The 25,584-nt window shown below is 37.4% G+C and overlaps 1 protein-coding gene across 1 annotated transcript in view; it reads right to left on the bottom strand.

The window, feature by feature from the left end:
- The window catches only part of LIN9 (lin-9 DREAM MuvB core complex component), an 87,346-nt gene that overhangs the window by 37,811 nt on the left and 23,951 nt on the right, over positions 1-25,584 (bottom strand). The window contains exons 5-7 of the mRNA XM_005906293.2: positions 23,538-23,671; positions 22,139-22,264; positions 12,632-12,789 (exon numbers count right to left, since the gene is read on the bottom strand). Coding sequence (XP_005906355.2) covers positions 12,632-12,789; positions 22,139-22,264; positions 23,538-23,671 — 418 coding nt within the window. The remainder of the gene's footprint in view (positions 1-12,631; positions 12,790-22,138; positions 22,265-23,537; positions 23,672-25,584) is intronic.

Below are 25,584 nucleotides of genomic sequence, written 5' to 3'. Positions count from 1 at the left end.
TTATTTTTGCCTGAAAAATCCCATGGACAGAAGAGCTGGGCACTCTACAGTCCACAGAGTTGCAAAAGAGTCGGACACACACACACACACACACACACACACACAGAGTCAGACATGACTTAGCCACTAAACAAAGGTAAGTGATAATACCAGAAACAAAGAGGAACATTTCATAATGACAAGAGAGTCAGTGTATCAGGAAAATGGAATGCTCAACCCAACAGCAAAATACACAGTCCTTTGAAATACATATGGGACATTCTGCAAGGCAGACCAGATGACGGGCCATAAAACAAGTCTCAACAACTTTAAAAGAAGTAAAACCATACAGAATACTTTCTCCAGCCAAAACAAAAAGAAATTAGAAATTACTGAGTCTTCATCAAGCAGACTTTGTTATATAAAATAAACTAAAAGAATACTTATAACATGAATACTGTAAGAACTCATATATTCTGGATGGAGGACCATCTTATGTTCTGACATATATTGTATACTTAGATACACCAAACTTTAGAGGGAGATTTATAAAACTTTAGAGAAAACTCTCTTTCTACACTTCTGTGGTATTTTTGTTTTGTTTGCTTTGAGAATGTATTGCTTTTATAAATCAACAAAAAGAAGACATTTCCATAATTTTTATGTGGACATCATTTATGTCCCTTTACCACAGATCTATATTTGAAATCAGGTTCCCCTATTATTATAGGAGTATCTATCAGTTCGAGTGATGACTAAATTCTAACCAGTTTTACTTAACTGGTTCAAAGATTTTTAAAAAATATTTAAACTTCTTCATCTCTAAGGCAGCCCTCTCATTAACAGCCATTTCTGTACTAGATTACTAGTGTCGACAAAGCAAACCTAAGATAACAGAAGCAAAAGCAGCAATGTAAGTTAGTATATTACACATGATAACTCAGGGGTAAAAAACAGACTCTTGGTCAGCAAAGCAAGAAAAAAATATTGTTGTTATCAGCACTTCCTTTATCCTAAGGTTTTGAGAATACTTTACAGAGATTTCAAAAACATCAGGTAGAGTAAATCCTATTAATCCATAAATCATATTAGACAATGTTCATTTACACTTGTTACCCTACCTCAGTTATTAACAGCACCTCCTCCTCTACTCTCAGAAGATGCTTATTTGGGTGATAAATTACATGGCCACTCTACTCCTCTGACTGTTTATAAGGTCAAATACACAATGCAAGAAAAAGAGACTTAGATAACCTACATTACTTTTAGGACAGTTCCAATTCTTTAAATTTCTTAACAAGCCAATCATTTAAAAAATCTCTTCTTAAACCCTGACTTCTCTGCCTACACAGAGTTCTAGAACTACTCAGAGCAAAAAGGACAATTGATGAATAACTTCTTAAATTAATACAATGTGGCTAAAGTATGATGTCTAGACATTGCCCCCAAACTTCTCCACTATTCAAATTTTCCATCATTTTGGTGTTTGTCAAAACCCTTGTGTTCTTAATTGTGTATCTAAGAATCACGTACAGTCACTTTTTACCTGTTGCCTTTCCACTTACTGCACAATCTCAAATCAGTTACTTTAAAAATTCCTTTTGTTGTTGTTTTTGAGGAAAATTCTGTCTACTACTCCTTCTTTACTAAAAACTTTCTTCCCAATAAGGAGTGTGAAATTTTGCTTGATTATATACTTTTTCTTTCTGGGTAACATTTACATACAGTAAAATGAAAATGTAAGCATATAATTCTATAAGTTTTGACAAACGATATCATCCATCCTTATCACGTCATGAAATATTCTTATCCCAGAAAGTACCCCCTTCCCAGGCAATCCTTTCTTCAAAAGTGACCACTTTTCTGATAATATTTTTCTACCATAAACTAATTTTGTCTGTTCTACAACTTCATATAAATTGAACCATATACACACATTTTTTAGTTTTCAGTTTCTTTGCTTAGCATACTGTCTGAAGTTAATCTATACATCAGTAGTTTCTTTATATTGTCAGTTTATATTTCACTGCAAGAAAATACCATGTTATGTTTATCCATTCGCCCATTGTTGGTGCGAATCTGGGTTTTGGCTATAAGATTGGAACAAAGATGCTATGAATATTCTTGTACATATCCTTCTGTGAATAGCACTTTTCATTTCTCTTAAATACCATGTAGCAGAACTGGTGGGTCATAGGGCAGGCATAAATTTAATTTTATTAAAAATTGTCGGTCTCATCTTGAAAGGAGTTTGACGTTTCTACTTGTTCAAGAGCTGCATTGCAAGCCAGACAAGATTATTAAAAAAAAAAAAAAAATGTCATGCTTTTACTTAGATGTCCATTGGCAGACAAACGGATAAGAAAGCTATGGTACATATACATAATGGAGTATTACTTAGCTATTTAAAAGAATGCATTTGAATCAGTTCTAATGAGGTGGATGAATCTGGAACCTATTATATAGAGTGAAGTAAGTCAGAAAGAAAACACCAATACAGTATATTAATGCATATATATGGAATTTAGAAAGAGTAACGATGACCCTATATGTGAGACAGCAAAAGAGACGCAGATGTAAAGAACTTTTGGAATCTGTAGGAGAAGGTGAGGGTGGGATGATTTGAGAGAACAGAATTGAAACATGTATATTACCATATGTAAAATAGATCACCAGTCCAGGTTTGATGCATGAGATAGGGTGCTCAGGGCTGGTGCACTGACATGACCCAGAGGGACAGGATGGGGAGGGAGGTGGGTTCAGGATGGGGGTCACATGTACACCCCTGATTCATGTCAATGTATGGAAAAAACCACTACAATATTGTTATTAGCTTCCAATTAAATAAATAAATAAATTGTCCTGCTTTTCTCCAAAGTGGTACACCATCCTATCAACAATTAATTACGGTAGATCCACATCTTTGTCATTTGATGTTATCAGGAGTTTCAATTTTAGCCATTCTGGTGTGTGTAGTGGTATTTCATTATGCTTGTAATTTGCACTTCCGTGATGATTAATTGATGCTGAGTGTTTTTTCATGTGCTTATTGGCCATTCCTATATCTTTCTCTGAGAAGCCTCTACACAAGTATTTTGTTTAATTTTTTTAACTGAATTATTTATATTTCTAGCACTAAATAATTGAGTTATTTATGTTTTCTAGATGTAGTCCCTTTTCAGATATAAGATTTGGAAATATTTTTTCCTAGTATATGGCTTGCCTATTTGTTTTCTTAGTGTTGGCTTTTAGTGGGCAGAAGTTTTAAATTCAAGCTCAATGTAAAAAATCACCTTTATTTTTGTCAGATCCAAGAAATCTCTGACTACTTACAGATCACGAGATATTTTTCTGTGTCTACTTACTGAAGTTTTATAGTTTTAGCTTTTACATTTAGCCCTTTGGTCCATTTTAAATTAAGCTTTTTGTATAGCATGAGGAAAGGTCAAGGCTCATTTCCATATAGATATCTAGTTGATCAGTTATTATTTATTTGTATAATTATTTTTCTATTCTTATTGCTATTTTATCTATCCTTTTTGGCTGTGCAGCATGTGGGATCTTAGTTACCCAATCAGGGATCAAACCTGCACCCCCTGCAGTGGAAGCGCAGTCCTAACCACTGGACTGCTAGGGAATTCCTGCTCATTTCACTTCAGCTTCAAATAGTATTCCATGTGAGGATATACCAGTTTATTCATCTAATGAAGGACACAGTGGTTCTTTTGACAATTACAAATAAAGCTGCTGTAAACATCCATGTGCACTTTTTTGTGCAAAAATAAGTTTTGAACTCATTTGGTTAAACAACAGGGAGCGTGACTGCTGGATTATGTGGTGAAATATGTTTAACTTTGTAAAAAATCGCCAAACAGGTTTCCAAAGTGGCTGTACCATTTTGCATTCTCGCCTGTTGCTCCACATTCTCACTAATGTTTGGTGTTGTCAAGTTCTTGATTTCACTATTTAATGTGCATTTCCCTGATGACACATGATTGTCTAATGTTGATCTATTTTTTGGCACTGCATCTTCTATGTCTTCTTCCTTATTTTTCTGGCACTAATTCGGAAGCAATCATCTCCATCAAGTTGCATTGTTAATTCCTCTGGTGTGATGTCTATTAGTTTTTGAAAATATCTGCATCTCAAACCCCTTCGCCCCCAACCTTCCCCCGCCTCATCTCATAAAGCTACAATCTCTTTCATGATTTCCTTGACTGGTTCTATCAGACTTTTTCTATAACAGCAATGATATCTTCAATGATATAATCCTTCCAGATTTTCGTGTTTTCTCTATTTGCATTCTCTTCCACAGCATTGACAATCCTTTCCATAGAGTACCATGTGTAACGAGCCTTAAAGGTCCTTAAGGCTAAAGGCTGAATTATAGATGTTGTATCTGTGTTCAATGCCTTCAGGGCTGAACTCATGGGATTCTGGGTAGCCAGGGGCATTGTTCAATATCAAAGAACTTTAAAAGGCAGTTTCTTACTGGCAAAGTACCTTCTGATTTCAGGGACAAAGCATCAGTGGAACCGATCCAGAAAAAGGGGTTTTATCATCCAGGACCCCTTGTGGTACAACCAAAAGACTGGCAGCTCATGTTTATTTTTCCCCTTCAAGGCTCAGAGGTTAGCAGTTTTATACATAAGGGCAGTCTTGATCATAAACCCAACTGCATTTGCAGGTGTTAGCCTATCTCTTTCTGCTTTAAATCCCAGTGCTTGCTTTTCTTCCTTACTAATAAGGCTTCTTCTTTTTTTTTTTTTTTTAAACCCAGAATAGGACACTTGTTGGCAGTAAAAACCTGTTCAGGCAGATATCCTTTCTCTTCCATGATTTCCTCAAAGGCATTTGGAACCCTGTCTGTTGCCTCTTGGTTGGCAGAAGCTGCTTCTCTTATCATCTTGATATTTATTAAACCAAACCTCTTTTTAAAATTATCAAATCATCTTTTGCTGGCGCTAAATTCTTTAGCTTTAGATCCTTCAATCCCTTTTGCTTTGTTGTCCATAGGTCTGTCTTCCTTATGTAGATCCTACACTCACATAAGAGCTACATTTTCATTATGAGATAAAAAGATATTTCAAAAAATGCACGGTATTCATACCTGCTGGCATAGCTGAAGCTATAGCTTCACAAATTTCCTTTCTTTCTTTCTTTTTTTTTAACACCGATCCTTATGTGGATTCATTTATCTTGAAATAGTGGGCAATCATAGCTGAAGAGCTCAATCTACAATACATATCAAGCAATTCAACTTTTTCTTGTAATGTCATAACCTTTCTCTGCTTCTTGGGAGCAATTCCAGCATCACTGTGGCACTTCATATGGGCCTATGAAATTATTCATAGTCTATGCTGTTGCACTAAAGATAATGAAAAATATCTGAAAACTATAAGAAATCACTTTTTAAGGCAATCACATGCATTTTGCTGCAAACTGATCACATGGAGATGATTACTATTACATAGCATTTTAAGCAGATACTTGAAACACCTGAGCTCACTGCAATAGCAATAGAAGGTTGCTACGAAATTTTTACAGCAGTGCAGTGTGTACTACAGTTAATTTTGAGAAGTTACAGTTGAATACAGCATCTTTATGTTTGCTTCCATTTCTCTCAATGGTAAATGTATAGTCTATGTTTGTGGGAGTAAGTTTTGATGAATTTCACTGTTGCATTTTATGGGAAGCAAATGATAAAATAGACTATGTCTACATATATCTTCTGCATTCATGACATATTAACTTTTAAAATTTTTTCCAATATTTCAAGGCTAAGCAATTCATCTGCAAGTTCTTTCACACTGTCAAATCTCCTCCCAAATTGTCAATGTTTATTGAAAAAAAAATCCACAAATAAATGGATTCACACAATTCAAACATGTCAAATCCATGCTGTTCAATGGTCAACTGTAGTTGAGTGTGGCTTTAAAAAAAATTCAGTTTGATAATCTCTACTTTTTAAGTACAGTGTTCAGTTCATTGAGATTTAATATAATTTTAAAAGGGCGAGATATAAGTCTACCATCTTGTTATTTATTTTCTACTTCTCTGTACTTTCTTTCCTGTCATCTTTTCACTTAACTGAGAATTCGTTAGTATGTCAATTTAATTTCTTTATTGGCTTTTTAGGTATATCTCTCAACACTTTAAAAAGTAATTCCTTCAACTTGGACAGCCAGATGCAAAAGATGAAACTAAAGCACTATGTCATATCACACAGAAAAATCAACTCAAAATGGATTAAAGACTCGAATGAGAGACCTCAAACAATAAAACTCCTAGAAGAAAACACATGTAGCATGCTCCTTGACACTGATCTTAGCAATATCTTTCTGGATATGTCTCCTCAGGCAAGGGAAACAAAAGCAAAATTGAATACATGGGCTCATATCAAACTAAAAACTTTCTGCACAGCAAAGGAAACCATCAACAAAACGAAAAGACAACATACCAAATGGGAGAAAATATTTGCAACTCATATATACATTAATTGGCTAATATCTCAAATATATAAAGAACTCAACAACAAAAAGACAAACAACCCAATTAAAAAATGGGCAGAAAAAAAATACAGTTATCATATGATCCATCAATCCCACTCATGGGTATTTATCCAGGAATGAGAAAAACTCTAATCTGAAAAGATACATGCACCCCAGTGTTCATCAGCATTGCAAACAGCAGTATTATTTGCAATAGCCAAGACAGAAACAACTCAAATGCCCAGTAATAGATCTGGTTTAAGAAGATATGAATCTCTCTCTCTCTATATATATAAATATACAAACACATATATCTCACACACACACACACACACAAAATGGGATATTACTCAACCATAAAAAAGCATGAAACATTTGTAACAACATGGATGGATGAGAGTATCAGTAAGTGAAGTAAGTCAAAGACAAATTATATGATATCACTTGTGTATGGAATCAGAAAAATAATACAAATGAATTTATATACCAAACAGAAACAGATTCACAAACATAGAAAACAAACTTACAGTTACCAAATTGGAAAAGGAGGTGTAAATTAGGGGTATAGAATTAACAAACTACTATATATAAAACAGACAAGCAACAAGGATTTACTGTATAGCACAGGGAATTTTATTCACAAAATTGTTTATTAACTGTACTTCAATTAAAAAAAACACAATGAGATATCACATCACATCTGTTAGAATAGCTATTATCAAAAAGGCAAGAAATAACAGGGTTGGCAAGGATGTGGAGAAAAGGAAACCCTCATACACTGTGTAAACAGGCGCAGTCACTATGGAGAAACAGTCCCCTCCAAATTAAGATTAGAACTATCACATGATCTATCCATATCTATCCCACTTGTGTACCTATCCAAAGAATACAAAAATACTAATTCAAAAAGATATATGCACCTCTATGTTCATCACAGCTTTATTTAGAACAGCCAAGATATGGAAATAACCTAAGTGTCTATCAATGAAAGAATAGAAAAAGACATGCTCCACACACAGACACACTAAATACAGCTCCACTGTAAAAAAACAATAGTGATTACCATAAATGGAATACCACTCAGCCATAAAACAGAGCAGTCACTACCAGAGGGGAAGGAGTGGGATGGAGGTGGGGGGTAAAACAGATAAAGAGGATCACCTGTATGGTGAGAGATAAGAACTACATTTTTTGTGGATAGCATGCTACAGTGTAAGAGGAAGAAAAAACATACACATGAAACTTGTGTTATAAACCAAAGTTACCTCAATAAAAATTAAATTAAAAAAAAGAAAGTAATTCCTTTACTAGTTCTCAAAGTACAGTGCACTCCAGCAGTGTCAACACCTGATACTTGGAAACTTCTTAAAATGCAAATTCTCAGGCTCTACCCCTGACTCTGAATCAGAAACTCTACGGCAGGGGCCAGCAACCTGTCCTTTATAAAGCTCTCCAGCTAATCTGATGTACATGTTCAAAAATGTTCAAAAATCTAAGGTTTTTGAACCTTAATATTCTAAGGCTTATAATATCCACTCTTCACGTATTACACTCTAATAATAATTAATACTGTATGCCTTCACAACAAATTTAAGAAACTTGAAACACAACAGTTACATTTAATGCATATATTTACCATTTCTGGAGTTCTGACTCTATAGTCAAGGTTCCATTTAGTATCATTTCCCCTCAACCTGAAACTTTCACTTGAGGTAACATCTAGTGTTCTCTTCCCATGAGAAGTCAGCAGCTATCTGTATCACTGTTCCTTATATATATTGTTTTCCTAAGATTGCTTTCAAGATCTGCTCTAACTGTGGGGTTCTGTACACATGTGGGTGTATGACTTGGGTTTTAGAGTACTAACGTGTGGTATGTGGCGTGTGTGTGTCACTCAGTCGTGCCCGGCTCTGTGATCCCATGAACAGAAGAGACTGATGGGCTACAGTATTTTTTCAGGCAAAAATACTGCATCGGGTTGCCATTCCCTTTTCCAGGCGATCTACGCAACCCAGGGATTGACCTCTTGCATCTCCTGCAATGGCAGGTGGATTCTTTACCACTGAGTAACCCGGAAAGCCCAGAGTATTAAAGACGCATACTTTTTTTTTTTTTTAATTAAATTTGACTAAAGTGGCCAAAATGGCGGAGTAGAAAGATCTAGAGCTCACCTCTTCTCAGTGGCACAACAAAATTATAACTATTACAGAGCAAGTATTGATGAGAAAGACCAGAAGGCAAGCAAAGAAGATCTACAACTAAAGACATAAAGGAACCATAACCAGACACGAAGGAGGGACAGGGACGCAGTAGTCAGGAACTATACCTCCACAAGGGTGACCCACAAAGGGGAGGATAATCACAACTGTAGAAGTTCTTCCGAAGGAGCAAGGGGATCTGAACTCCACAGACTTCCAGTTGTGGCTCTCCAAACTGGAAGTCCTGCACTGGGAAAACAAGCCCCACAATGTTTGCCCTTGAAGGCCAGCAGAGCATACATTCAGGAGAGCCAGAGTGCTGTGGGAAATAAACTCCATTCTTAAAGGGTGACACAAAACCTCATACGTTCTGGGACGCAGTGCAAGAGCAGTAATTCAAAAGGAGCCTTGGTTAGACCCACCTGCTGATCTCGGAGAGCCTCCCTGTGAGGCAGGAGCCAAGTGGAGCTCATCCAGGGGAAAAAGACACTTGTGGCAGGCATTTCTGGAAGCTTGTTCAACCATGACACTGCCGCTGGCAAGCGCCATTTTTCAATCCTCACTCTAAGGTAGCAGGCTCAGACCCAGCCCCGCCCACCAGCCTGTCCGCACCAGTGCTGGGACACCTCAGGCCAAGCAGCTATCTTGGCGGGAACACAGCTCCGCCCACCAGCTGGCCAGCAGGGAGTCCCTGAGCCCACAGCCGCTTCAGGACCTGGCCTTATCCACCAGAGGGCCCAGGACCCACCACTGACACCAACGCACCCCTAGGGCCCTGTAGCCAGGGACTTTGGGACTGGTTCTGCCCACCAGTGAGCTGGCACTAGCCCCAGGACCGAGCCTCACCCACCAGTAGGTGGACACCAGCTCCAATATCCCAGTCCTACAGATGGAAAATCCAGGATCCAGCTCCATCTATCAAGGGGTGGGCACCAGCTAGGGGATCTGATACCCTGTCTCATCTTCCACTGGGTGGACGCTAGCCCCAGGACCACCACAGCCTTAGGGCCTGCTATTTCAGGATGCAGCCCACACACCAGCAGGCTGGCACCAGCTCCAAGACCCACTGAGTCCTGGCAGGCTAATACCAGCTCTGGGATACCTCTGGCCCCTCAGCTAGCTGCACATGGTGGAAATGCCCCCATTCACCAGTGGTGGGACACTAGGCCGGGGAAAACCAGGGGCTCTGGTCTGCCAACAGCAGGCTGATAGCTGCTCCTAGACGCTCTGGACCCCTCAACCAGTAGCCCCAAGATCCAGATCCATTGACACAAACTTTGGGATATCCCAGACCACACCCTCACCCCCAGGCAACCATGCCAGGAACTGGCCCACCCACCAGCACTAGATCTGGGACCCCAGATCTAGATCTGCAACCACCCACCCCAAAACCAGCTCCACCCACCAGTGAGCCAGCATCAGTCCCAGGACTCCCCACCCCGTTCCACAACCAGCCACCTGATGACCTAGCCCACAGACAGAAGCCTTCCACAAGGCAGAGCCTAGCAACCAACCAGAAGGAGGGTCAGCCACACCTACCAGACTGTCCATAAATAGTCCACCACGACAGAAGGATCCAGGCAGCCCACACAGGGAGCACCCCTAGAGAATACAGCTCTGGTGACCAGAGGGAAGTGAGCTGCTGGGAAGCACAGGAGATCTCTTACAAAAGGCCACTTCTCTGAGGTCAGGAAATGTTGTAGATTTAAGTTAAATCTTTATGACTTATTGACTTTTCTTGTGTATTTGTCTGTGTGTGTGTACATGTGTGTGCATGTGCATGCGTTCAGTTGTGTCCAACTCTTTGAGACCCCATGGACTGTAGCCCACCAGGCTTCTCTGTTTATGGAATTTTCCAGGCAAGAATACTAGAATAGGTTTCCATTTCCTCCTCCAGGGGATCGTCCTGACCCAGGGATCGAACCCACATCTCTTGTGTCTCCTGGACTGGCAGGTGGATTCTTTACCAACTGTGCCACCTGGGAAGCTATAGTACTGTATGTCAATTACATCTCGATAAAACTGGAAGAAAAAAAAATCAAATCTTTTGTCTTTTTACATGCCACTGTGCCTCTCTTTTACACTAATTATATGTTTCAGTTCAGTTCAGTCTCTCAGTCGTGTCCGACTCTTTGCAACCCCATGAATCAGCACGCCAGGCCTCCCTGTCCATCACCAACTCCCAGAGTTCACTCAAACTCACGTTCATCGAGTCAGTGATGCCATCCAGCCATCTCATCCTCTGTCGTCCCCTTTTCCTCCTGCCCCTCCCAGCATCAGAATCTTTTCCAATGAGTCAATATTGTCCCACAGGTCTCTGAGGCTCTATGAATGTTTTTTCCACTTTTTCCCTCCATGTTTTCACAATGGATCATTTATACTGATTTATTCTGAAGTTCACTGACTCTTACTTTTTGTTGTTTTCAATATGCTTTTAAGCCCATTTAGAAATTTTCTTTTCAGACACTATACTTTTAATTTTCTATTTATTTTATATAAGTAATTTCCATTTTTCTACTGTGATATCCCCATTAATTACGACCATATGTACATTTAAGTTCTTGAACATGTTTTATAACATATATTTTGAAACCAATTCCAATATCTGAGTCACCCTAGCATCTAATTCTGTTGATTGCTTTTGGTCTTAACTATAGAACCTGTTTTCTGTTTCTTCATAGGTTTAGTAATTTTTTATCATATGCTGACACCTCCCCTAGACCAAATAGAAACTTTCAAAAGCTCTAGTAGTTGATTCCTACAAACTTCTTTCATATTTTGATACATCTAGTCCCCCTATTCTGCATTGTAAAAAAGTACCTACTTACTGATCCTTTGTAAAACTTTCAGTTCTTATCAAATAATATCACTAGTCCTTAAAATTCTGGAGCAATTAACTTTTGAGGATTTCCTAGTTGGGTCTATAAGTCACTCTATTCACGTCAGCATTTCTCTGATTAGTCTACATTGTAGACTTTGTATATCTACTTATGTATATGGGGTTTTTAGAACTAACACATTTTTTCAGGAAAGCTATCTCTTCCTCACTCTATCTCCATCCTCACTCCCAGACTAATTTTGTTAAGGGAGAGATCATATATATCACCTATAACTTCTGTACATGGTGGGTTATGACTAAATGCATTCTTCTCTTTTCCAATTGCATTTCATATGCATGATATAGCCTTTTCCCTGTTGTCTATTTTTCCTCTTCACTACCCATTTTTACAATATAATGAAAAAATGTGCCACTTTTATAACCAGGAAAAAATGATATAAATATGTAATTCAAGGCTCCGTTTCCTCCAGAAAATACTCTCTGATTAATCCAATGATTTTTTTCAAACTTTAACTCTATCTACTCACTGAACACCTTGCTATTGCTTGTATTACATAAACTGTAATTTTAGATTACCAAATTATTAAGGATTAACCTAAACTTGAGATTTTAGTGGCACTTTCCCTCAATGTTGTAACTGAAGTGACCATATAGAATCACTACCTACAAATTGACAGAATTTACATCTTTACAAAATTTTGAGCAAACTAAATTATTCAGTAGGTAGTTTAGTCATTTAGTCATTAGAAATGGAGTATTTATAAACCTAAAGATCACAAGAACAACAGTGTTTGTGAACTAACCAGGTAAGACTGGTCAGAAAAGAAAATCAATATAATATAGAAGCACAGATAAAACAAAATTTAAAAAATTTAAACATTACATTTCATTTTAAATTTCATCTTTGTGGCCGTTTACGTTGTGGAAGACACTGCTTTGAAGATGTACACTTTTATCCAACTACTTTAAAACACAGACTTCACAGATGAAGAACAGTAACCTCTACAGAATATTGCTACAGAAATATAGTTTAAGCTTTCTAAATGTAAAGGCCATTTGTCTAAGAAAGGTTATCTTGGTGAAAAACCACAAGTCAAAATAGTAATAAGCTTATCTTTACCTACCAGTAACTTTGGTTCCAATAACCAGGGGCAAAGGAATCTCGTCTGGGAGATCTTTGAATTGTGAAACATCTGCAACTTTCCTTTGTTGTAAGAGCCTTATTTTCTGCCGTTTCTGTTTTAATGCTGATCTCTCTTCCTCAAAAAATGCAGAAGAACATCTAGAATAAATTATAAAAATCATATAAAGTGATAACTGTCCTATATAAAAACTTCAAGTCACACCATCCATATCACTAATCCCTTTATTTCTTTCATTGAGTACTGTATTTAAAAATGGGTTCTTAAAAATAATAATTTTCTCTTGAAAGTAAATTACCTTTATGTTGTTTTAAAAACAGGATCTTGCAAGATTGAAAGACACATAAGCGAGTCTAGATTGCTTCTTCCTACAAAGCAGGAGGATCTATTGTTCACCAACCTTGACAAAACTGCATCTGGATCCCAGGTCCTCTCTTAAGAACAAAGTTCAATTTCAATATTCTATTCAAAAGAACATGATATTTTTCCTGTGACCTAGTGAGCATATCAATATAGGAATTAAAGATGAGACCTGCTGCCGTGTAAACTTTTAATCATATTTTCTGTCTTTAAGTATGAATACTGAATGTACTCTTATTCTCAGGGCCCATCTTATTTCTATTTTCAAATTCTAGGATGAACCAAAGGTATTTAAACATAGCTTTCATACCATAAAATATATATCCACAAAACTATCACTACAGTCAAGATAATGAACATATGAAGATATCAATCAGCCTGGACAGGAGAAGAATCTGGGGGAGAATGGATACATGTATATGCATGGCTGGGTCCCCTCGCTGGTCACCTGAAACTATCACAACATTGTTAGTTGGTTATATCCCAAGACAAAATTAAAAGTTAAAAAAAAAGAAAAGAAGAATGAGCTCTAAAACCATGAAAAGACATGGAGGAGCCTGAAATGCATCCTACCAAGTAAACGAGGCCAATTTGAAAAGGCTACATTTTGTGTGATCCTAATATATGACATTCCAGAAAATGCAAGGCTATGAAGACAATGAAAAGATCCATGGTTACCAGCAGTTGGTGAACTGGTAGAAATTGGAGGATTTTTAAGGCAGTGAAAATACTCTGTAAAATACTGATATTATAATGGTGGCTGTGTCACCATTTGTCAAAACCCATAGAATGCACACCACCAAGAGTGAACTCTAATGTAAACTCTGGACTTTGGATGATTATCACGTGTTGATGCAGGTTCATCGACTGTCCCAAATGGACCGCTCTGACAGAAGATACTAACAATGAGGGAGGCCACCCTCATTGTCGGGGGAGGGCAGTAAATGGAAAATCTCTGTACCTGCCTCTCAATTTTGTTGCAAATCTAAAATTGCTCTTAAAAAAATAAGTCTCATAAAAAAAAAAAATAAAGGGACAGGAACTGCCGAACAGTTTTTTCAAAGTGGTTATACCATTTTATAGTCCCATCAGCAGTGTATAAGAGTTCAAGTTTTCCCACAGATTCACCAACACTTGGCATGCTTAGTCGTGTAAATTTTTAACACTGTGGTTTTAATTTGCATTTTCCTACTGATTAATATGTTTAATATCCTCTTATTGGTTTATATGATATCTCTACATCACTGATGAATTATCTATTTAAAACTTTTTTTACCAAGTTGTCAAATGGGATGTTTGATTCTTTTTATTTTGGGGTTGTACCACACAGCATACAGAATTTAAGTTCCCCAACCAGGGATCAAACATGTGCCCTCTGCAGTGAAAAATGTGGATCCCTAACCAGCAGACCACCAGGGAATTCCCGTTTGAGCTTCATTACTGAATGTTCAGAGTTCTTCATACATTCTGGATATAATACACACTTCTGGCAATCGAATTTTATTTAAATAGCATTTTTGCATAATAAATACATTGACAGGCTTCTAATTTAAAAGGTTCAAAAGGCATTGAAAACTCTAGGACTTCCCTCGTGGTCAAGTGGTTAAGTGTCTGCTTTGCAATGCAGGGGATACTAGTTTGATCCCTGGTCCAGGAAGATTCCACATGCCACAGAGAAACTAGGCCCATGCACTGCAACTGCTGAGCCCACACTCTAGAGCCCATGCCCTCAGTAAGAGAAGCCACTGCAATTGAGAAGCCTGCAAACTGCAAGAAAGAATAGCCCTCGCTCACTGCAACTAGAGAAAGCCCGTGTAGCAATGAAGACCCAGCACAGCCAAAAATAACTAACTAAATGAGATTAAAAAAAGAAAACTCTAACATTTTTGTCCCTCGGTTTCCTATTCTGTCTTCCAGATGATGACAATAAAGTTTCTACACACCCTTTATTGATATTATACTTTAGAAATATACATGCAAGAAATACTTATGTTCCCTTCCTATTTTTCTCAAATAGCTACAATATGCTCTGTTGTGTATTCTGCTTTCTTAAAGTATCTTAGCAGTAAATAAGAAACTTCCTCTGATTTTAAATTAAATGATTTCAGTTTTTCCTATATGGAGGTATCCTATTTTAATTAATCATTCCTCTATTTATGGACACTTAGGTTTTTAAAAATCTTTTGCTTCTACAAATAGCACTGTACATGTCATTTTATCCATGTATAAAATGGATATACTTCTTTATATACTTTACATACTCCATAAAATGGAGTACTTCTTTACTCATAGAAGTACTAGGTCAAAGAGTATGGGAATTTGTAAATTTGCAGTTATTACCAAACTGCCCTCCAGAGGTTACATAAATTTACTCTCTTACCACCAATGGTGGCTTTTTCACCACACCATTGCCAACCCAATATATTCAAACTTTAGGAACTCTATTGTTCTGATAGCTAAAAAACAGGATCTTGGCATACTTTGATTTTTTATTTCTCATTATAAGTAAGACTGAACTCTTTCATCTCTTTAGAAGAGCCACTTCTTTCTCCTTTCTTAGGTACTGTTTGTATAAACAGACATTTTTATTACAGGTTATTTGATATTTTTTACTGATTCGTAAAGATTGAAGGCAGAAGAAGGGGATGACAGAGGATGAGATGGTTGGATGGCATCACCAACTCATTGGACATGAGTTTGAGTAAACTCCGGCAGTTGGTGATGGACAGGGAGGCCTGGCATGCCACAGTCTGTGGGGTTGCAAAGAGTCAGACACGACTGAGCAACTGAACTGATTAGTAGTTCTTCACATACTTAGAAATTGGTCCTTTGTGGTAAGAATGGAGAAGGCAATGGCACCCGACTCCAGTATTCTTGCCTGGAGAATCCCATGGATGGAGGAGCCTGGTGGGCTGTAGTCCATGGGGTTGCTGGGAGTTGGACACGACTGAGCAACTTCCCTTTCACTTTTCACTTTCATTCATTGGAGAAGGAAATGGCAACCCACTCCAGTGATCTTTCCTGGAGAATCCCAAGGATGGGGGAGCCTGGTGGGCTTCCATCTCTGGGGTCGCAGAGAGTCAGACACGACTGAAGTGACTTAGCAGCAGCAGCAGTGGTAAGAATTATAAATATTTCTGTCATTGTCTTTTGACTTTATGGGGTTTTTTGGGGGTGAGCAATGCAAAATGCTTTTTTTTTTTTTTTTTTTTACAAAATCAAATTTATCAATATTTTCTTTTATGATTCCTAGCTCTGGGGACTATTAAAAAGATCTTCCCCAATTCAAGATTAAGCAAAACTCTCCTACAGGTTCCTCTAGTAGTTTTACTGCTTCATTTAAAAAATCTGAATCTTTGATCCTTTCAAATCTTTCCTGGAAGGTCTGAGGTATGAAATCAACTTGTGTTTTCTTAGATTGCTTCAGAGTGGTCTCAATATCCACTGAATAAATAATTTAACCTCCTTCTCCCCTGTATGCCTGAGATGCAATCAGTGTTATTACGTATTAAAATTCTGTGGACATCTTTGATTCAATAAAGATATTTTAACCTTACTGGAGTATAGCTGATTTACAGTGTTGTGTTAATTTCATGGACTGTCTCTCCTTTATAATTCATCTTTTTATTCAAGTACCACTATGACATCATTTTGATTATGATGTTATATCAACATTAATATCTGATAATACATACTACAAACATATGTATGATAACACAATCTCCCCTCATTACTTTGTTTCTTCAGAATTTTCCTGGCTCTTCCTGCTTGATTTCTTTTCTTTATGTGAAATTTAGAATGAGTTGGTCTAGTTTTTTTTTTTTAAAGGCCTACTGATATTTTCACTGGGACTGATTTTAGAATGCTGAGTATTCTGCACATTTCCTGCTAAGCTCTTTCCTGGCTTCTCTTTTTTAGGATATTTGAAAAAGTATATCATATCAATAATTTGTAGTGTACGTCAGCTTCCTTAAAAAAAAGAAAAACTACAAACTTCTGCTGATAATAAAGACTTGATTTAAACTGTTAATTTATCTTGATGAAGTAAAGAACTCTAAGATTCAACAATGTTATGGTAACCCTATTAACAGAGGATAAATTAGCAAGAGAAATAATGACAATCAAACTGCAGAATTATAACTAAACAATAAAATAGTGACTAATACCTCATTCTGACAATAATCAGAAACAGTGTGGCTCAATTTACTCAAACATGTAAAGTTACAGCAAAAAGCCCCCAAATGGCCTAAAGTAATTACCAAAGACCATAAATTACCTGTGTTAAACACAATACACATCACATTTTAATTTGTTCTTATAAACGAGGGAAATACTTAAAACAACAGCAGCACTGACACTTTTTAATACAATAGATAAAATAAATGTAAACCAGTTCAATGAAAAGTTCTCCTTGAATTTCATTATTATCTATAGAAATCATGTAAACTAAATTCCAGGTCTATTTGTTCAAGTCACTTTATATTTCAAGTCTTCCCTAAATTTTCCTACCATTTAAAATGAAAAACTCTTAAACAAGCTTTTACTAGGCTGACAGATCAAACATGAGAACTAATGATATATAGTATATTACAACATTTCACTCAGCCATTAAAAAGAATACATTTGAATCAGTTCTAATGAGGTGGATGAAACTGGAGCCTATTATACAGAGTGAAGTAAGCCAGAAGGAAAAACACCAATACAGTATACTAACACATATATATGGAATTTAGAAAGATGCTAACAATAACCCTGTGTACGAGACAGCAAAAGAGACACTGATGTATAGAACAGTCTTATGGACTCTGTGGGAGAGGGAGAGGGTGGAAAGATTTGGGAGAATGGCATTGAAACATGTAAAATATCATGTATGAAATGAGATGCCAGTCCAGGTTCGATGCACTATTCTGGATGCTTGGGGCTAGAGTACTGGGATGACCCAGAGGGATGGTATGGGGAGAGAGGAGGGAGGAGGGTTCAGGATGGGGAACACATGTATACCTGTGGCAGATTCATTTTGATATTTGGCAAAACTAATACAATTATGTAAAGTTTAAAAATAAAATAAAACTAAAAAAAAAAGTAATATAAGATTTTCTGATATATCAAGAAAGCAAGATAACACTAGAAAAGGAAAGGTAGTTTCACATGAAAGATAATTTGAAAAGTAATTCTCAGGAAGTAACATATTGGATATATTCACTTGATTCATTTTTATATAAAGTAAAACATGCATTTGTGGAAAGGATAATAAGTGGATCACTTATTATCTTGAAGTCATAATAAGAGTTTTAAAAAAGGTAATAATAATGTATATATAATCTCACAGCTTCATTAAATGCTTGTGAGGGCATCCTTAAATATTTTCTGGGACACAATGGGGCATCAATTTCAGTTCAGTCGCTCAGTCGTGTCTGACTTTTTGCAACCCCATTAACCACAGCATGCCAGGCCTCCCTGTCCCTCACCAACTCCCGGAGTTTACCCAAACTCTAGTCCACTGAGTTGGAGATGCCATCCAACCATCCCATCCTCTGTCGTCCCCTTCTCCTCCCGCTCTCAATCTTTCCCAGCATCAGGGTCTTCTCAAATGAGTCAGCCCTTTGCATCAGGTAGCCAAAGTACTGGAGTTTCAGCTTCAACATCAGTCCTTCCAATGAACACCCAGGACTGATCTCCTTTAGGATGGACTGGTTGGATCTTCTTGCAGTCCAAGGGACTCTCAAAAGTCTTCTAAAACACCACAGTTCAAAAGCATCAATTTTTCGGCGCTCAGCTTTCTTTATAGTTCAACTCTCACATCCAAACATGACTACTGGAAAAACCATAGCTTTGACTAGATGAACCTTTGTTGGCAAAGTAATGTCTCTGCTTTTTAATATGCTGTCTAGGTTGGTCATAATTTTCCTTCCAAGGAGTAAGCGTCTTTTAATTTTATGGCTGGAATCACCATCTGCAGTGATTTTGGAGCCTAAAAAAATAAAGTCAGCCACTGTTTCCACTGTTTCCCCATCTATTTACCATGAAGTGATGGGACCAGATGCCATGATCTTAATTTTCTGAATGTTGAGCTTTAAGCCAAACTTTTCACTCTCGTCTTTCACTTTCATCAAGAGGCTCTTTAGTTCTTCACTTTCTGCCATAAGGGCGGTGTCAAATGCATATCTGAGGTTATTGATATTTCTCCCGGCAATCCTGATTCCAGCTTGTGTTTCTTCCAGCCCAGCGATTCTCATGATGTACTCTGCATAGAAGTTAAATAAGCAGGTGACAAAATACAGCCTTGTCATACTCCTTTTCCTATTTGGAACCAGTCTGTTGTTCCATGTCTAGTTCTAACTGTTGCTTCTTGACCTGCATACAGGTTTCAGGTGGTCTGGTATTCCCATCTCTTTCAATATTTTCCATACTTTATTGTGAGCCACAAAATCAGAGGCTTTGGCATAGTCAATAAAGCAGAAATAGATGTTTTTCTGGAACTCTCTTGCTTTTTCCATGATCCAGCGGATGTTGGCAATTTGATCTCTGGTTCCTCTGCCTTTTCTAAAACCAGCTTGAATATCTGGAAGTTCACGGTTCACGTATGGCTGAAGCCTGGCTTGGAGAATTTTGAGCATTACTTTACTAGTGTGTGAGATGAGTGCAATTGTGCGGTAGTTTGAGCACTCTTTGGCATTGCCTTTCTTTGGGATTGGAATGAAAACTGACCTTTTCCAGTCCTGTGGCCACTGCTGAGTTTTCCAAATTTGCTGGCATACTGAGTGCAACACTTTCACAGCATCATCTTTCAGGATTTGAAATAGCTCAACTGGAATTCCATCGCCTCCACTAGCTTTGTCCGTAGTGATGCTTTCTAAGGCCCACTTAACTTCACATTCCAGGATGTCTGGCTCTAGGTCAGTGATCACACCATCATGATTATCTGGGTCATGAAGATCTTTTTTGTACATTTCTTCTGTGTATTCTTGCCACATCTTCTTAATATCTTCTGCTTCTGTTAGATCCATACCATTTCTGTCCTTTATTGTGCCCATTTTTGCATGAAATGCTCCCTTGGTATCTCTAATTTTCTTGAAGAGATCTCTAGTCCTTCCCATTCTGTTGTTTTCCTCTATTTCTTTGCATTGATCGCTGAGGAAGGCTTTTTTATCTCTCCTTGCTATTCTTTGGAACTCTGCATTCAGATGCTTATATCTTTCCTTTTCTCCTTTGCTTTTTTGCTTCTCTTCTTTTCACAGCTATTTGTAAGGCCTCCTCAGACAGCCATTTTGCTTTTTTGCATTTCTTTTCCATGGGGATGGTCTTGATCCCTGTCTTCTGTACAATGTCATGAACCTCCGTCCATAGTTCATCAGGCACTCTATCTATCAGATCTAGTCCCTTAAATCTATTTCTCACTTCCACCGTATAATCATAAGGGATTTGATTTAGGTCATAACCGAATAGTCTAGTGGTTTTCCCCACTTTGTTCAATTTAAGTCTGAATTTGGCAATAAGGAGTTCATGATCTGAGCCACAGTCAGCTCCTGGTCTTGTTTTTGCTGACTGTATAGAGCGTCTCCATCTTTGGCTGCAAAGAATATAATCAATCTGATTTCAGTGTTGGCCTTCTGGTGATGTCCGTGTGTAGAGTCTTCTCTTGTGCTGTTGGAAGAGGGTGTTTGCTATGACCAGTGCATTCTCTTGGCAAAACTCTATTAGCCTTTGACCTGCTTCATTCCGTATTCCAAGGCCAAATTTGCCTGTTACTCCAGGTGCTTCTTGACTTCCTACTTTTGCATTCCAGTCCCCTATAATGAAAAGGACATCTTTTTCGGGTGTTAGTTCTAAAAGGTCTTGTAGGTCTTCACAGACCCGTTCAACTTCAGCTTCTTCAGTGTTACTGGTTGGGGCATAGACTTGGATTACTGTGATACTGAATGGTTTGCCTTGGAAACGAACAGAGATCATTCTGTCATTTTTGAGATTGCATCCAAGTACTGCATTTCTGACTCTTTCGTTGACTATGATGGCTACTCCATTTCTTCTAAGGGATTCCTGCCCCGAGTAGTAGATATAATGGTCATCTGAATTAAATTCACCCATTCCAGTCCATTTTAGTTCACTTATTCCTAGAATGTCAACGTTCACTCTTGCCATCTCCTATTTCACCACTTCCAATTTGCCTTGATTCATGGACCTAACATTCCAGGTTCCTATGCAATATTGCTCTTTACAGCATCAGACCTTGCTTCTATCACCAGTCGCATCCACAACTGGGTGTTGTTTTTGCTTTGGCTCCATCCCTTCATTCAGAGAAGGCAATGGCACCCCAATCCAGTACTCTTGCCTGGAAAATCCTATGGATGGAAGAGCCTGGTAGGCTGCAGGCCATGGGGTCGCTAAGAGTCGGACACGACTAAGTGACTTCACTTTCACTTTTCACTTTCCTGCATTGAAGAAGGAAATGGCAACCCACTCCAGTGTTCTTCCCTGGAGAATCCCAAGGATGGGGGAGCCTGGTGGGCTGCCGTCTCTGGGGTCGCACAGAGTCGGATACGACTGAAGTGACTTAGCAGCAGCATCCCTTCATTCTTTCTGGAGTTATTTCTCCACTGATCTCCAGTAGTGTATTGGGTACCTACTGACCTGGGGAGTTCATCTTTTAGTGTCCTTTTTGCCTTTTCATACTAATCAGAACATGGGGTTCTCAAGGCAAGAATACTGACGTGGTTTGCTATTCCCTTCTCCAGTGGACCACATTCTGTCAGACCTCTCCACCATGACCTGTCTGTCTTGGGTGGCCCCACACGGCATGGCTTAGTTTCACTGAGTGAGACAAGGCTGTGGTCCATGTGATCAGACTGGCTAGTTTTCTGTGATTGTGATTTCAGTCTGTCTGCCCTCTGATGCCCTCTCTCAGCAGCTACCATGTTACTTGGGTTTCTCTTAGTGGGGCACAGCTAATATAAAAAAATTATGTTCAAGGCCTGTGATCTGAAGAAAAATGAAATTGTGTATTTAATTACAAGTTGCCTAAGTATAAAAAGCATCTACATTAACGCTGGTCAATAGAATATATTTAACATATAACTACTCTGGAAAGTTATGTTTTGGTACTAGTCTTTTAAACAAAAACATTATTTTTACCTCCGTGGTTTCCCCATAAGCCTCCTGATTTTTCCCCATTCCACTCTTGTTAATTTTCTTGTTTTCAAATTAGGAAAAGATTCCTTTAGACACACACAGAAGTCATTATCACCTTCAAAAAGTGGTCTGTAAAAGAGAAATTGTATTTTAAGTTAATATACAGCTTGAGACATAAAATTCAAAATATGCATTCCAATTTTGAACATCAATCAATCCCAAGACACCAAACTTTCACTTCTACCCCAAATATATACAAAATGGGCACAAATTCCAAGTGCTAAAATTAAATTAAATCGTTTACATTTATAAAACAAATAATGTGTAAAAGTTACTCAAGAGGTACTGTCTGTGCTTGAGATTCCAGGAGATACTGATTTTCATTAAATCTCCTATAGGAGTCTATCCTTTGGAAAGCTATTTTAGCACTCATTGTATCTGGTGAGGATAAAGAATGTAAACTACAAAGTATCTTTGTCTCAAAGATAATAAATATCATCACCAAGTAGTTCTCTTTGATATTAAATTAGTTTTAGGAAACTAGGGGACTCTAAAGAATTAGATTGGTTCTTTAGGAAATGCAGAACACAGATTATACTAGGACACCCTGAGAGCTCTCTTAATTAAGATAACGAAAAAATCTGTGGACAAAAATAAAACAATTTTATTGATGAGTTTGGGAAACGAGGAACCAGTCTTAGTAATGACACATGAATGTCTTGGGCTTAAATATCAATGTTCATGAAGTTAACAAGGTTTAGAGTAGGCAACTGGTAACAGCAGAGAAAGGAAATAAAGATAAGTAGCCAGCAAAGCAAGTACCACTGATAAGCATGGGTTAGATAAGAATAGATTGCAGTGGATGAGAAATCAGAATCTTTCTTCAATGAATTCTGTTGCTGAATAATTGCATTTCACCCAAATCTCTTACTATGCTCTACTTAAACACTTACATATAACAAAAAAGTGCATGAATATCATCCCCTAAATAGAAAGACTCTTAAAAATCTTCCTGAATCACTTTTACCATTCATAACTGTTTCTCTACTACTATACTAGCATTTAAAATCTTAAAATTTATAAAACAAGTCCCATTCACTGCAAATAATGGTGCTTTGTTTTCAGGGTATCTCCACTGCATAGTCTTTGTAAATTATAATATAGAAATTATACTGTCATTTGATTTTTCACAAAAACTTATAACAACTTCTTCCCCAAAAGAGAGGAAGCAAGAAAAGCATGAAAAACAGAAACAGATCAAACTAGAATGAGGAATAGGAAAAGAAATTCAGGAAAAAAACAGAATCAAAATAGACCTCTAGAAAAAGTTGAGGCTTTTAACATGTGAAAACCTTAAACTTCTGATTCAAATGATATTCATGATATGAGCCGTGATACATACTTATCTATATTTGAGTAGAACCACTCATATATGCACCATTTATGTGCTTTGGGAAGCTTGAGTAAGTTACGTAATCGAAAACCAATCTTCTGTGAGGCCTTCTTATCTGGTGTTGACATTGTTGCTGTAAATTTCTATACAATAAAAAAGAGAGATTAATTACAGTCCCATTAAGTAAAAGTGAACATCCATAATACTGACTACATTTGTAAAAAGGTAAAGATTATGGTTAAGTACTCAAAAAGATTCAACAATATACAAAATAAATTTGTTATTATTTAACAAATACACATTCTAATTATTTCTTACAAAGTTAAAGCCTCCAGTTTCATAACAAATTTTGACAAGGAGGGTGAAAATATTTGCCGCCACCATGTTTGCTCTACAGTACAATTTCAATTTAGGTATGTAGGAAGAAGATATTTAGGACACTATTTCTGCAGTTCTTGGCCTAGAAAAGACCAGTAAGGACTCTGATACAATTGTGAGCGAGATCAAGAGAAAGAACATGTAGAAAATATCACTAATTTATATGAATTTTAAAAATGCTGGGAAAGATGTTTTATATTCATGGATTGGAAGAATATTGTTAAAATGTCTATAATACCCAAAGCAATCTACAGATTCAATGCAATCTTTATTAAAATTTCAATGGCATTTTTCACAGAAATAGAATAAGCAATCCAAAAACTGTTATGTAGGTTATTTTCTTTCATCATTTTAAGTATGTCTTGCCATTCCCTCCTGGCTTGAAGAGTTTCTATTGAAAGATCAGCTGTTATCCTTATGGGAATTCCTTGTGTGTTATTTGTTGTTTTTTTCCTTGCTGCTTTTAATATTTGTTCTTTGTGTTTGATCTTTGTTAATTTGATTAATATGTGTCTTGGGGTGTTTCTCCTTGGGTTTATCCTGTTTGGGACTCTCTGGGTTTCTTGGACTTGGGTGATTATTTCCTTCCCCATTTTAGGGAAGTTTTCAACTATTATCTCCTCAAGTATTTTCTCATGGTCTTTCTTTTTGTCTTCTTCTTCTGGAACCCTATGATTCTGGAACCCCAGATTATTGTACCCAGCAAGGATCTCATTCAAGTATGAAGGAGAAATCAAAAGCTTTTCAGACAAGCAAAAGCTGAGAGAATTCAGCACCACGAAACCAGCTCTCCAACAAATACTAAAGGATATTCTCTAGACAGGAAACACAAAAATGGTGTATAAACTCAACCCAAAACAACAAAGTAAATGGCAACGGGATCATACTTATTAGTAATTACCTTAAACGTAAATGGGTTGAATGCCCCAACCAAAAGACAAAGACTGGCTGAATGGATACAAAAACAAGACCCCTACATATGTTGTCTACAAGAGACCCACCTCAAAACAGGGGACACATACAGACTGAAAGTGAAGGGCTGGAAAAGATTTTCCATGCAAATTGGGACCAAAAGAAAGCAGGAGTCACAATACTGATCAGATAAATTAGACTTTAAAACAAAGGCTGTGAAAAGAGACAAAGAAGGTCACTACATAATGATCAAAGGATCAATCCAAGAAGAAGATATAACAATTATAAATATATATCCACCCAACATGGGAGCACACAGAAGACAAATCCTAACAAGTATGAAAGGAGAAATTAACAATAACACAATAATAGTGGGAGACTTTAATACCCCACTCACACTTATGGATAGATCAACTAAACAGAAAATTAACAAGGAAAAAAAAAACAAAACAAAACATGTATCTATAAAGTTCACTAAAGCAAAGCACAGTAAAATGAGGTATGGCAATAAAAGGCGTTAAATTTATCAAATAAAAAAAATAAATAAAGTGCTGAAAAATTAAAAAAAAAATAGATAAGTTAAAGTTCAGTCTACTCACCACTACTTATGGGCATGCACGCATGCTTGCATGTGTGCTCAGTTGCTCAGTCGTGTCTGACTCTTTGCAACCCAGTGGACTGTAGCCTGCTAGGCTCCTGTGTCCATGGAATTTTCCAGGCAAGAATACTGGAGTGGGTTGCCATTTACTACTGCAGGAGGTCTTCC

This window comes from Bos mutus, chromosome 16, assembly GCF_027580195.1.
Source record: "Bos mutus isolate GX-2022 chromosome 16, NWIPB_WYAK_1.1, whole genome shotgun sequence".
In the NCBI taxonomy this organism is placed as follows: Eukaryota; Metazoa; Chordata; class Mammalia; order Artiodactyla; family Bovidae; genus Bos; species Bos mutus.
The sequence above is the reverse complement of the archived record's forward strand: the minus strand, read 5'-3'. Positions and strand labels throughout refer to the sequence as shown.